We start from the raw sequence: 13,723 nt of genomic DNA, 5'->3' as shown, positions 1-13,723 counted from the left end.
TAGCCCTTTGATGGACTCGTATTGGTTAGCGACTCGGCCGCCTTATGCCGGCAATTAGTACTTATTTGCTATCTAGATATAAACTCACTCGGCAAATAGAGGTTGTCAAATCCGTTGTAGTCTAGTTGGTCAGGATATTCGGCTCTCACCCGAAAGACCCGGGTTCAAGTCCCGGCAACGGAATTTTATTCCTACATTTTTTGTTTCTGGACAACCAGAGGCTTCTCAGTATCACGGAGGTTATGAATCCATGATTGAACAAGTGTGGTTTTTATTCAGTTCATTTGTTTACGAGTTATAAAGAACATACAATTATATTGCTTTATTTTCTTATATATTTTTCTCTATGAAAATAGATGGATTTAGGACATTTCAACCACTGTATATGCATGATTTATCCCTACCACTGAACAAATATAAAATTAGAAGGCAGTGGTACTGCATTAGTAGTAAACTTGAATCCATGGGAAAAGAAGTGTGCCAATTTGGGTAATGGTGGGTGGCCTGGGTTTTTGGTTTTGGTTGGTGTTGCATAAAATTGAAGGTAATGAGTAATTAGCAACTCTTAATCTTTCCCTGTCTTTTATGAAAGATTAACAAATTCATGCAACTGCCTTAAAGCTCTTAACTGCAAACTTTCTCATCTTAAAGCAAGACTTGTGTAATTCTTCAAGTTACTTAACTTGCAAGGTAGCTTAAGCTTTCTCCTCCTCTTCATATTCGAAGCTTGCAACTTCATAGCTGGTGGTCTAAACTAAATGATCAAGTTGTATAACCATAGCACTGGAAAGTCAAATTATAGATGATTCCTGCATTGTAATTATTGAGTCCATACATTTCGTAGTAATCTTACAATTGATGAGAAGAATTAATCTAGTAGAACATCAACAACATTTCTATCATCATATTTGTAAAAATGAACCATCTCATACTCATCAATGAGAATTTATATTACATAGTGAGAGTATTCATAATCAACAAAATGATTTGTGAGATAGTTAATGACTCGGCTCTAATCACCCGATTGCTAGTTTCAATTTAGATTACAATTGTCAAATTCACTTGCCTCTCATAGTTCTTCAAAACTCTCTTAACTCGGACTAGCCTAGCAAGAACTTAATAGTTATCTTTAAACACCATGCATCAACTTAATCTGAAAAGTCTACAATTGGGCCATGTAGAATTGTAAAACAAGCAAATGAGGCCCATATATTGACCGATCATCTTACTCACTATTATCATATCTAGGTCTCTCTAGAATTATGGGTCGGCATAAACCGAATTAAAAAGAAAAACCAATTAAATCGAAAATATGGTCCGGATAACCGAATTAAAGATGTGTAGTTTAGAAAATGAAAAAAAATCGAACTAAAACGGTTGGAAAATGGTTTACCGATTTAAAATCGAACCGACCGAATTTAATGATTTAAAAAATAATAAATAATGGATATTAGTACAAAAATTAACAAAACATAACATAGAAGGTTGTCTAGCACAGTTGGTAGAGTGCATGGTTGTTATATTATAGGTCAGAAGTTTGAATCCTAACATTGATATTTGATGTATTATTGAAAATATATATTAAAATGAGAATAAATATAATCTTTACATAGTTATTAATAAGAAGTGCGTGTAAATGCGTGTGATGTAATGATTTGTGACATCATCTTTGGGTAGGAGTTTAAATCTCAACTCTTAAAAAATTAAAAAATAATTACATATGACGTGTGAACTGAAATCGAAACGAATTTCGATTAAATTAATTATTTAAATTCAGATTAATTCGATTCAGTAAAACCAATTAAGTGATTAGTTTAGATTAAACACCGAACCGAAACGTTATATGCTCACTCTTATCTAGAATACTAAACCCTACAACTCTGTTCCAAAAACACAGTCGGCCAATCAGACAAAGCCACGCCCGTTGGGACACAAAGCCACGTATCCCAGTCCCACCTATACTTCTAACTGCGTTCTTCTTTCCCCTATTATATATTTTCTCTGCTCGATCTTTCTGTCTCTGTGGTCTGGTCTGTCTCCAGGTTGGGAGCTTCACGAAACTTGAAGATGGGGGAAGAAGCAGGGGTTTCTGTATGCGTGTCAGACAGTAACGGTGTTGATCATAATCAGAACGACGATCAAAGCCGTCAACTGGACATATACCCTCTCAGTTGCTACTACTTTGGATCCAAGGAAGCCATTCCGCTCAAGGATGAGACTTTAGCTGATCGTGTTCAGAGATTGAACTCCAAGTAACTCTTTCTTTGTTTCTTTCTTTGTTTTTATTTTTTCCTCAATTGGGTTCCTCTTGTTTTCATCTACCTGTACTTGGTTTGCTTCAGATATTCAGAATGTTAACTTTTCTTCTGTTTGATATGGTAGCTATGCTACTTATGGATTGAGGACTTGTGTAGAAGCAGTTATTTTGGTTGGTTCTCTGTCCTCATTTACTTATTATGAAGTTTCAACTGTCTGACAGTTTAATGGGGATAAGACACCATAAAATTGATTTTGGATTTACAAGAATAGTAATTTCTTGGATGGTAAATACTTGTTTGAAATTTGAAATTGACTTTTGACTCAGGTCGAGTTGTTCAAACATCCTCATATACTGCTCTTGCAAGTAAGGAATTGTTGTTTTAAGCTTCCTGGAGGTCGCTTAAGACCTGGGGAATCAGGTAGAATCATCTTCTTGTAGAACTCCAAGAATATAGTTCTGCAAAGGCGTTTTTGTCTAAATCAGGATTTTTTTTTTGGTCAAGGTCTAAAATCAGGATTTCTTTTAACTTTCAGAGGTTGATGGTTTGAAGCGAAAACTGTCAAGGAAGCTTTGTGTCAATACTAATGCTGATGGGATTGCTTGGGAGGTGCAGTACATTGTGTTGAAATTTGGACATTGGTAATGTGGAATTTTCATTGAAAGGTTGATAATGAATAATTGGTTCAATGTTTAGGTGGGTGAATGCCTTGGTGTAATGTGGAGTCCAGACTTTGAAACATCGCCATGTATGGACTTGCCGTCTTCAGTGAGAAACCCAAAGGTAGCTAGTTTGGTTTTAGTGTTTTATCGTGTGAGTAGTGCTAGTATCCTACATTACACAATCTTCTATCACAGTATTGTATCACTAAGTAATAGATATTAAGGTGATAGATACACTCCCAAGTCCCAGCTCTTATAAGCTAATCATGTATGCATAGTTAATAAACTGTGCTATGGTTGAATATATGAACCAAACAATAGAAGAAAGTGTATGAACAGCATTTGTGACTCTGCCTCAACTGGGTTTCCAAGAAGCATAAGGTCTTGTGCTGTGTCATTATGCAGGAGTGCACAAAACTCTATCTTGTAAAGTTGCCGGAAAGTCGGAAGTTCATTGTTCCGAAAAACCTAAAATTGCTGGCTATTCCATTGTGCCAGATCAACAAAAATCGCGAGGTAAATCTGCGAAGTTCATAACTGTCTTCTTTATGAGTAATGAAGATTCATCTGTCTAGTGGTGACTGTTTTTGATTGTTTCATGCCTGTAGACGTATGGACCTATTATATCTGGTGTTCCTGAGATGCTAGCGAAGTTCACCTTAAACATTAAAGAAGCATGAGGGATCATATTGATTACAATTACAGAGTTTGCAGTTTGGTTTGTAGCAATAACAGTGAATCTAAATCTCTGGGAATATTGATGTGGCTTGCAGAATGTATACATTTTAGAACAGTGATGTAAACAACAATGTGATTGTAAGTTTTTGAAGACAGCAATATGAATTATACTTGTTCTGTTTTGGGGTGATTTTATCTGTTATTTAGTATTTCAACTAAAAGCATATATGCTTGTTGTTAACAATGATACCAAGACTTCCTCATATAATGTACTATAGCCGATTATCTGGGGGAATAGTAAGGGGATAAGTAGAATAATATGACCTGAATCAGGTTTTCTGAAGTCTATATCTTTGGTCTTCCTCACTGTAGTGCACGTTTATGGCTTCCCTATAGCACTCTGGCCAGGTGCTTTTGTGATGCAGTTTTCCTTCATCAGCTCTCTGACACTCACCTTCACCCCACCGGCCTTCTTCGGCGTAAATATTGGACAACAGCACGTAATTCCCAGAGTTCCACGGTTCAACATCACTTAGCTCCTTAGCTGCAAGTTCCGCGAGCTTTGCATCACCGTGAGTAGAGCAAGCACCAAGCAATGCACCCCATAAGGCAACATTTGGCTGCATTGGCATGCTCTTTGATCGAGTCATGAGCCTCCTCCAGACATCCACTTCTGCCAAGAGCATCAACCATGCACCCATAGTGCTCTAGTTTAGGCTCAATTCCGTGCGTCTTGATCCTTGCCTTCTCGGCCAACCCTGCATGCGCGCAGCATGTTAACGCCCCTACAAGCGTCACATCATTCGGTTTCTTATCCGTATTCATTATCTCCTCAAATAAGCTGATCCCAAGTTCACCTCTCCCATTAAAGCATACCCCGAAATCAAACTGTTCCAGGATACAACATTCCTCCTCACCATTCTCCCAAAAACACTAGAGGCAGCATCAAGGTTTTAAAAAACGTTAAACGCTAGTCGGACGAATTGCCGGAGACTAGCGCCGGGAGGACTAGTCGGGGCCTAAACGGTTTGTTTTTTTTATATAGTATATAAAAATTAAAATATCATTAAAATATGTATTTAAATGGTCCTAAAAAAAAAAATATTGAAAATAATTAAAAAATAGATGACCGTAGATCGGTGTGTTTCTTGAAAGTGGTGACTGTACATGATGTCAGATGAAAGTGCATGAGGTTCCATCATTGATAATTATGACCTTCATATCTGCCGACATGAGAAGATGATATCCGGACGCTTATATGAGTTGGATCCCCAATATCAGGGTTACCAGAAATTGAGGCAATTAAAAGACTGTGTCTGGTAGTGGGGCTGTGGTGGCCATACTAAACTATGATTATGGCCGCCATAGTAATAGTTACAAGTTACAACAGCAGCTTTCTTTCTCTTCTTACATTCAATTATTAGCAGAAGTAATGAAGAAACAAGACAATAACCTGTAGGTCCATATATAGTAGTGGAGACTGGAGGGCACTTATTTACTCTTGCTTTCCTCGCGGTGAAAACATTAGATTGTTTTTTTCTGATAATTTATCACTGATTCGCATATAAGAATCAAAACATAATAAACACGAGTTACATTATGTTATGAAGAATATCACATTCTAAATTTTTTATTACTCAATCACATGCCATATTTGATGTAAAAGAAACTTGCCACATTTGATTTGCATATTCTCATCAATTTGAGCTATATGAATAACATGCGTGGAAGAAGACCTTTAAGGCTCTCACCATCTACTAGACTATTGATGAAATATTGCAGGGCAATTTCTCCTTTGCTTCCCATTCTTACTCACACGTGCTTTGATCTTTCTTGCCTTTTTGTTCTAGAAATACAATGAATATTGGTCAAATAGGAAGAAAATGTGAGATAGGGGTTATATAAAAGTGAATTAGGGAGATGTCAACGATGCCATCTTCTTCCTGCAGTTTTCTGAGAAGGTTGAGTAGTCTTCCTCAAAGTTTGTTCTCCAAATTCCATCAAACACTAGTACTAGTCCAACTGGTCAGGTCCCACTTCTAATTACTTTAAATTAATCAAATTGCTAAATACTTAAATCCCAAAGACTCTACCTTTCGACTGTGGACCAAGAGCGAGCAACAGCAAAACCATAAAAGAGGAGCTCTAGTTGAACTACTTCGAAGGGCTGATCGAGCAAAACCCAACAATCATCATCATGAAGAAGGGAAGCTTAGGGCCTAAGCTCAAGCTTACTCTTCCTCCTCCTGATGAAGTTTCTATCCAGAAGTTTCTGTAAGTTCTGCTCTCGTTTATGTTTTCTATCTGTTATGTGTTTGTGTTGTGTTTCTAATTGAGTTTGGTGATTGGGTTTGTTTGTAGGACTCAAAGTGGTACCTTTATGGATGGGGATCTGCTTGTCAATAGGGAAGGAGTTCGGATCGTCTCTAATAAAGAAGTTGAAGTTGTAAGAGTTTCAAAGTTCAAAGCTTTTACTTTTTCCAGCAAATCCTTTAGAATTGGATATTTGGATTGGCTCAGAGCATTTTTGAGATTAGGATAATGGGTTTTGTTAACTATATCAATTCACACTGCTAATCCGGAATTGAATGCCGCAAATCAAAGCTCAAATCAAGGCTGATTCCAGTGTTTACTAATCTATATAATCACATCTCTGTAATAGCTGGTATCATGCAGTAGATTGATTGTAATTGATCCTATAGTTATGTATATTCCAAAACTCCGATCTAGATTGTTCCTTGCTTTGATCCCATGATAAAGTGATATGAGTTTCACATTCAAAACTAATTGACAATAGATAGAGTGGCCCGAATCCTTATATACCCACAAGTTAGGTCCTAATTCCTAATGTATGATGTATATTTTCAATATCCACGTGGGAAACCTAAATGGTCACACAAATTCCACGTGACCCAAAATATTGTTTACATGTATGGCTTTAAAATTTGTCACACGTGCGGGGGCGTGTTGAGAATATACATCCTACATTCAGAATTTGAGACCTAGCCTGTGGGTTTATAAGGGTTTGGGCCACTCTATCCACTACCAATTGGTTTTGGATGTGAATCCTAGATCACTTTATTAGGTTTTACTTATGCACTCTCTGATTCATAAGCTTGAAGATTCTCAAAGTTCAAATATTTTTCTCTTTCCAGCAAATTTTGTCTCAAATTGCGTTTTGGAAGTGCATTACACTGAGTGTTTCCAATATAGTATGAAATTATTGATATTAGAGAAAAGGGTTTTACCTGTTACTCAAGCTCGTGCATTGTGAGTCTTTATATCTTAAGCTTCATGTCAAAAGAAAACTTTTGAAGTGTTTCTGATTTTGTTGTAAATGGAAATGAAATGTTCAGCCAGCCCCTATTCAAGCAGCAGACAATCAAATGCTTTTAGCAGATCTCTACGTGGTTAAAGTCATTGGTAAAGGAAATGGTGGGGTTGTGCAATTGGTTCAGCACAAATGGACTGGGCAGTTTTTTGCGCTGAAGGTATATTATGTGCCCCTTACTTTCGAATAATCTGCCTTTAATTGTTCTAGTCAAATAGCTTATGGTGTAGTTCCCAAAGAAGTTTGCGTTCCCTTGTCGGCTTCTTGGAGTCCTCTTCTTATGAGGAAATGTACTCTTCTTTGTTGACTCAAGTTCTTATAGATTTTCAAAACTTACATTATAAGAGCTGTCTTATACCATGCTGAAAGTTGATAGAGTTTACTTGCAGTTTCTTTAATTGTATATTACGTGTATTAAAATCTACACTATTGACAGGCATTTGGTTTTCTGGATGCACTTGTTAGTCTAGAGCACCTTGACAATGTGCAGTTAAATATTTTGCCTAATCTACTGTTTTCTCCTTGTTCCCTTTTCTTTAACAGTGTCCTTAACTTCATCTGCATATTCCACATTCAGGTAATCCAAATGAATATCCAGGAGTCTATTCGCAGGCAGATTGCACAAGAATTGAAAATTAATCAATCATCACAATGTCCATATATTGTTGTTTGTTACCAGTCCTTCTATGAAAATGGTTGCATTTCAATTATCCTAGAGTACATGGATGGTGGGTCTTTAGCAGATCTTCTAAGAAAAGTCAGATCAATTCCAGAGCCTTATATTTCTGCTATGTCTAAGCAGGTGAGTTACCTAACATGGTAACATTAATGTGCCAGACCTTCTGACAAAAAACTTATGTGTACTTGTTATTCATTGTGATAACATCGATTGTTTTTTTTTCTCCCTTTCTTGTTGATGCAGGTGTTGCGCGGTTTGTTGTACCTTCATCATGAAAAACACATAATTCACAGGGACTTCAAACCATCAAACTTGTTAATAAATCACAGAGGAGAAATTAAGATAACTGACTTTGGTGTGAGTGCAATAAAGGCAAACACCTCTGAACAGGCAAATACTTTTGTTGGCACCTACAACTATATGTCGGTGAGTAATTTAAATTATTTTGCTATAATAAACATCTTATGCTCCCTTTCAAAAAAATAAACATCTTGTGCTCTCCTTGGTTGTAAGCATTTTCATGCTTCATAAGGAACTAACTGTATATATTAACTTTGTTTTGTAGCCAGAGAGAATACAAGGTCACAGCTATAGCTACAAAAGTGACATTTGGAGCTTGGGCTTAGTACTACTGGAGTGTGCAACAGGTAAATTCCCATATACACCACCAGATCAAAGTGAAGGATGGGAAAACTTTTTTGAGCTTATGAGCGCTGTTGTTGATTTGCCACCACCTTGTGCACCTTCCGATCAGTTTTCTCCAGAGTTCTGCTCATTTATCTCTGCATGGTAAGGATTAACTTTTCTGCTTTGAGACAAAGTTGGTGATCTTTTAAATTGTGAACTACCTGGTGCAAGTGTGTAAAACATCAAATAGATTTAAGTGAGCTCCAGTAAGTGATGCTTTGGTTTTGGTGTGTATCTGCTCGTTATATTGTTCGCCACTTTGATTCATTTATACATGCGTCATTATCTGTTTAAAGAAGCAGTCATTGTAGAACAAGTGCATTGCACTATTGAAATAGGATTTCATCTTACTCCAATGTGTTTTATCTGTCATTTCTATCCCAAAGGTGATCGGAACCTTGACCAAAATAACTGAGTTTCCTTAAAATCTCTCGTGTTGATATGATTTGTTATCGTATTGTGTTGGTGAGGCGGCTAAATTATCTTTTCGACCTTTGTTTATTGTTTTTTTACTGAGGCGGCTAATTCTACTTTTGGGAACTGTTTTCATTTTCTCAGTGTACGGAAAGATCCAAAGACAAGACTGTCAGCACATGATCTCCTAGTATGACCTATGAAATCCTTCTTTTAGTGTTTACTGTAAAAGTTAGTAGGATATTGTAAACGCTTTCATTATTTTTTGGTGTGGTTTTCTTACTGTTTTTTTTTTGTTTGCGACTTCAGGAGCATCCTTTCATCAGCATGTATGACGACTTGAACATTGATCTGTCCGCTTACTTCACGGAAGCAGGATCTCCACTTGCAACCTTCTAAACCTATCTGGTATGTTCAATCCTCGAGCTAACTCCAAATCCTGGACTAAATCTGAACTTGGAAGACAAAACTTACTACCTTTTCCATATTAAGCTCATATTGTTGCAATTGTAAAACTGCTTTCAGTGTGCGTCACCATGTAAATCAGCTTTCAGTGTACATCAATCTCTAAATTCTTCCATTTCCTTGCAAAATTTAGGGAATGATTGCTTCATGAGATTAGTCATCTGCGCTCATTGCTGCGCATTCCAGCATGGGCACTGCCTAGGTGTTCCACGGGTGAGAAGGGAAAATCGAAAGCTCTGCAGAATGCTGTTGGTCACTTTTTTCATTATTAGTTCCCTTGGTAGCAAGAGGGTTGTAATGGACAAATTCTTGTTGATACTTGGAATGCTGGATTTTTGACTACTTGCTAACTAGTTAAACACTTCAAATTGAAGCCTGATTAGCAATGACAGTTGCGCTAGAACATAAAATATAATTTGGAGTAATAGTTTTCTACAAACACCATGATATGACAAAGCAATATTTCACATTTTGCCAAGAAACTCCTGTAGGCTAACCATGATAAAAGATAAAAGATAAAATTAACTATTTAGGTGGATAATTTACAGGCATTAGTAGGAATAGTAGCCAGTGAGGTTAACAATTCCGTTTGGACAGTGATGTCAATGAAATCTACCCCTCATATCTCTGTAAATTGCACACCGGAATAGTTTGGAAATTATTCATCGGTTTAATATGAAGACTACCTTTCGTTAAAGAAAGAAAAACTTTGATTCAAATCTATTCATCAATTACTGTTGCCGAACAAGGAAATTTTTATATTTCAAATTCAAGTAATTTGAAATGCAAATCAAAATCAAAACTCTTAATCCTCACGGGCCCTGATAACCCTGATAAATCCTAATGCCACTAGAATTCTCCCGACTCATTTTTCAAGGAATTCATTTCTTACTTGGATATAAAGTTATATAGATACAAGTTCATCAACCCTTGATCGCTTGCGATTCTGCAAACAAAGAAGATGGACGATAGTCATAATAACAAAGAAGATGGAAGAGCGTAGCCAGAACATCGAGCTTCCACCTGAGATCATACACGACATTGTTTCATGGCTACTGGTGAAAGCCTTGTACCGCTTCAAGCTTGTATCAAAGCCATGGCGGTCCCTAATTTCCAATCCCTAGGGGCATTCAGAAATTGGCTATGTATAAATAACACCACATGGAGATTTATCATACAAAAAAAGAAGAATTTATGAGTTTTGGGTCATGAAGCACTTCATGTCTCCAAACCATATCAAGAATTACAAACATTCCGGTTTCTAAACAGATTCTCATGATCTAATGGTGTTTGATCGGAAGTCATTGGTTATGTATAATTTCAATAACCACACATTTTGGACTGGTAGCAAACAACAATATATGGACATTGTGATGATTGATTATCAATCTTGTTTCGTGCTCTGTAATTATCAATCCATCTTGTTTTTCTAAAATATCTCTGTTTATGAAGGATCACAGAGCCGAGATTTTATGTTGTCACGTCAAGCTTAGGATCTCTGAGGATGGATTTTACATCACAATATGATATGCAAGAAGGAGAACTATTCTCTGATTTATGCACAATTAGTATAGTTTATGAACAAAAGCCAAAGGTAAACCAAAATCTTAAGAAGGCTATACTTATTTATGACCAAACTAAACCCAGGGTTAAAAAACTAATGGGCTGAGTGAGTCAAGTTAGTGTTTATAATCTTCTTATAGTGTAATCATATACTGGACATCTCTGTAAATTCAGCTCTTTATTTTGAGTTTAAGTCTTTTTCTTAAACTTCCTAGAAGCTTTCAGGTCTACCACTACAACAGTTATGTTGTCTTTGCTTCCCTTCTGGATTGCAAGCCTTGAGAGGTACACTGCTGCAGCTTCAGCTGCAGGATCAGCTCCCTCACCCCTTTCCACTGTATCACCATATTTCTTATGCCATACAAGGATCCGCCTCCGCGCAATGTCACAGGCCTCCTCATTTGTTATTACATCCCACAACCCGTCGCTGGCTAGGATTAGGCACTCGTCTTCCTTCTCTCGAGATACAAACATGACTTCTGGATCCGGTATGATTGATGGTTTCAAGTATCTGTCACCTGAGAATTGGATATATTCTACAGCATGAGTACATCAAAAAATTTGGACATGAAACTGAACACATAACTATGTTGCAACAGTGAGAGAGTAGGCTCATACCTATGGAGCGTGACATGGCAAGAACACCAAACACACGAGAACCATCCCACTGTATAACCTTGCCTCCAGCAGCCTCAATCCTTTCATATTCATCCTCTCTATCCGGCTAAAACACCACAACAATCCTAATCAGTTATGAGCATCAAAGATAAGAAAGATTTTATGGAAAGGAAAACATATACTAAGGCCTTACTTTGTGATCTACTGACAATGGCATCACAACTTTTCCGCGGTACAACACTGCTCTCGAATCACCACAGTTTGCTACTATAATATGTGTTGGACAAACAACAGCAACTACAGCAGTAGAGCCGACAGTTTCAGGAGCAATAGGATCAAGAGAAGCCTCAGAAGCACTAGTGTTGCCTGAATGTGTGCCTTTGGGAGCTCCTCCAACCTCAGCATCAACTTTCCTGAAGCAATTGGTGAATGCCTCCTTCCAATGCTCCTGCCAAGACTCACCAGTGCTTTCATTCAGGCCTGCTCTGGCAATTTCAATCTCTTCAACCAAAGCCGAATGCACACGTTCGCGACAATGATTAGCAACCTGTTGAAGAACTGGTATTAGTACTTGAACAAAAAGAACCCAACTTGAAGAATTCATCAATACACAAAAAAGAGAGATGATTAGCAAATTAAGTACCTGACAACCCCCATGTCCATCATAAACTCCAAAGAAATGGGCAGAAAATTGACTTGGGTTGTGGCCCATGTCATCAGATTCATCCACCAACATTTGACTAGGAATCTGCAAAAGTCTGGGAACAACTGCAACATCATCTTCCATCTCTGGTCTTCCTCCAATGATGGAAGTGTATCCCCAAAAGGGTGCACGATCCAAATCGAAAACCTTCCCATTAGAGCTTGTTCTGCATATTTTCTTTGCCCGATTCACCGACGTGGTGGATGCATCAGAAGTGTTAGATCCACTGCAAATCTCACCCTCATCATGAACCAAAGATTTGAAGCATGAACTACCTAGAACCCGATTGCACAAAGGCATAAAGTTGCACTCCTTACTTCCCCAATTAATGGGTTCACCAGAAATCTGATCTCTGTTTTCATCCTGTGGATTTTTGCTTCTGTAAGAGATGGACTCACATGGTAAACTTGGCTTTGAAGAAGAATTGGATAACAAGATTGATGTATTTGATATCAGCTTGAGACCAGTGATTTCCATTTGGGTTTTCACTGCTGATTCCTCATGAATCAGATTACCCAACCTATATGGAACTGCAACAGCTTGAGCTATGTCTTCCATGGATTTCTAAACCTTCCTAACCCTCTTGAAACTAGTAGTCTTCAATCAACTACTCCCTCTATGATATATAGACACGTCTCGAAAAGAATCAAAGACAAAGAAACAGAACAAGTTCTTCTTGAGAAAGAAACCAATGTCCAATTATCTGAGACACATAGAAAAAACACTAAGATGCCTACAAGTACAGATCGAATGGAGATGGGAAGTTGAATCTGATGCTTTAGAGGTAAATAAAAGAATATACTGAAACTAAATGATATAAATAGAAAGCTCCAGAGATCACTCTCAACCTCTATAACTCTGGACTCTTCTCTATCACCCACAGAAACAGAATAGGATAAGAACCAAAACCTTCTTTACGTGATCTCTCTAGCTTTTCACCAACCCAGTGATTCATAGGAAAGAGAGAAGCAGAGAAACCAATACATGAAACGACCCAAACACAAAGAAATGCAGAAAAACCAGAATGGAAAGTCCCTGAAAGCCTCAGTTTCCCTAGATCAGAGGCAACCCATATCAGCCTCAAGAAATTTAAGGGGGATTCTATGTTCCTCTACACCTTTCCTGTTTCTACTAAACCAACTTCAACCAACTAATCAAAAGCAGAGGAAAAAAAAAAAAGCAGAACTGAGTCACCACCAACTGCTTTAGCTTTGCTTATCATGTACCCTCAGCTTTTTCCAGCTTCTTCCCCCAAACAAATATTAAGCTCAAAACTAAGACGGGAACCAAAAATGGTAGAATAAGAAGAAACAGAGTAGTTCTGAGTTGCTCAAACTTGAAGGTACTTAAGCTGCATGCAACTGTGCAAGTTCTTAGAAGAAGGAAAAGAGGTCAAGATGGAAGGAGGTCATTAAAATGAAACGATACACCACGTGTTGAAGATTTATCAGAGAATGGGAATGAACCAAACCAAAGCATCTACACGTCATCAACTTAATAATTTAGAAGATAGGTCGGATAAAAATATCTCAACATAAAAGAATCATATCTTGCTGAAAGTGATTCGTGACACTCTTTTCCTAAAGAAATTATTAACAAAGAAAGAAAGAAAGAAAAATACAAAATACAATTTTTTGTTTACTAATTTATGTTAATATCGTACAT

The 13,723-nt window shown here is 37.4% G+C and overlaps 3 protein-coding genes and 1 non-coding gene across 4 annotated transcripts; 3 read left to right on the top strand and 1 right to left on the bottom strand.

The window, feature by feature from the left end:
• Window positions 1-110: 110 nt before the first annotated feature.
• On the top strand, window positions 111-183 carry TRNAE-CUC (transfer RNA glutamic acid (anticodon CUC)). The gene has a single exon. It is a non-coding gene; the product is annotated as a tRNA-Glu (tRNA).
• Window positions 184-2,005: 1,822 nt separating this feature from the next.
• LOC126783713 (pre-mRNA cleavage factor Im 25 kDa subunit 1) lies at window positions 2,006-3,788 on the top strand. The gene is made up of 7 exons (XM_050509232.1): window positions 2,006-2,252; window positions 2,383-2,428; window positions 2,585-2,678; window positions 2,794-2,867; window positions 2,955-3,041; window positions 3,326-3,436; window positions 3,529-3,788. The coding sequence occupies exons 1-7, from the start codon at window positions 2,068-2,070 to the stop codon at window positions 3,598-3,600; spliced, it is 669 nt and encodes a 222-aa protein (XP_050365189.1). The 5' UTR covers window positions 2,006-2,067; the 3' UTR covers window positions 3,601-3,788.
• A 1,760-nt stretch (window positions 3,789-5,548) lies between these two features.
• On the top strand, window positions 5,549-9,547 carry LOC126783703 (mitogen-activated protein kinase kinase 2-like). Its single transcript, XM_050509222.1, has 9 exons — window positions 5,549-5,872; window positions 5,960-6,044; window positions 6,955-7,089; window positions 7,507-7,731; window positions 7,852-8,034; window positions 8,174-8,397; window positions 8,854-8,899; window positions 9,019-9,117; window positions 9,308-9,547. Exons 1-8 carry the CDS (start codon window positions 5,796-5,798, stop codon window positions 9,106-9,108), a joined length of 1,065 nt encoding a protein of 354 aa, XP_050365179.1. The 5' UTR covers window positions 5,549-5,795; the 3' UTR covers window positions 9,109-9,117; window positions 9,308-9,547.
• Window positions 9,548-10,745: 1,198 nt separating this feature from the next.
• Window positions 10,746-13,470, bottom strand: LOC126782525 (protein phosphatase 2C 77). Its single transcript, XM_050508143.1, has 4 exons — window positions 11,999-13,470; window positions 11,549-11,902; window positions 11,356-11,461; window positions 10,746-11,255 (listed from the first exon to the last, which is right to left on the bottom strand). The coding sequence occupies exons 1-4, from the start codon at window positions 12,614-12,616 to the stop codon at window positions 10,927-10,929; spliced, it is 1,407 nt and encodes a 468-aa protein (XP_050364100.1). The 5' UTR covers window positions 12,617-13,470; the 3' UTR covers window positions 10,746-10,926.
• Window positions 13,471-13,723: the final 253 nt, after the last annotated feature.

The sequence above is a fragment of the Argentina anserina genome, chromosome 1 (assembly GCF_933775445.1).
Source record: "Argentina anserina chromosome 1, drPotAnse1.1, whole genome shotgun sequence".
NCBI lineage: Eukaryota > Viridiplantae > Streptophyta > Magnoliopsida > Rosales > Rosaceae > Argentina > Argentina anserina.
This window is presented reverse-complemented; position numbering and strand designations above follow the sequence as displayed.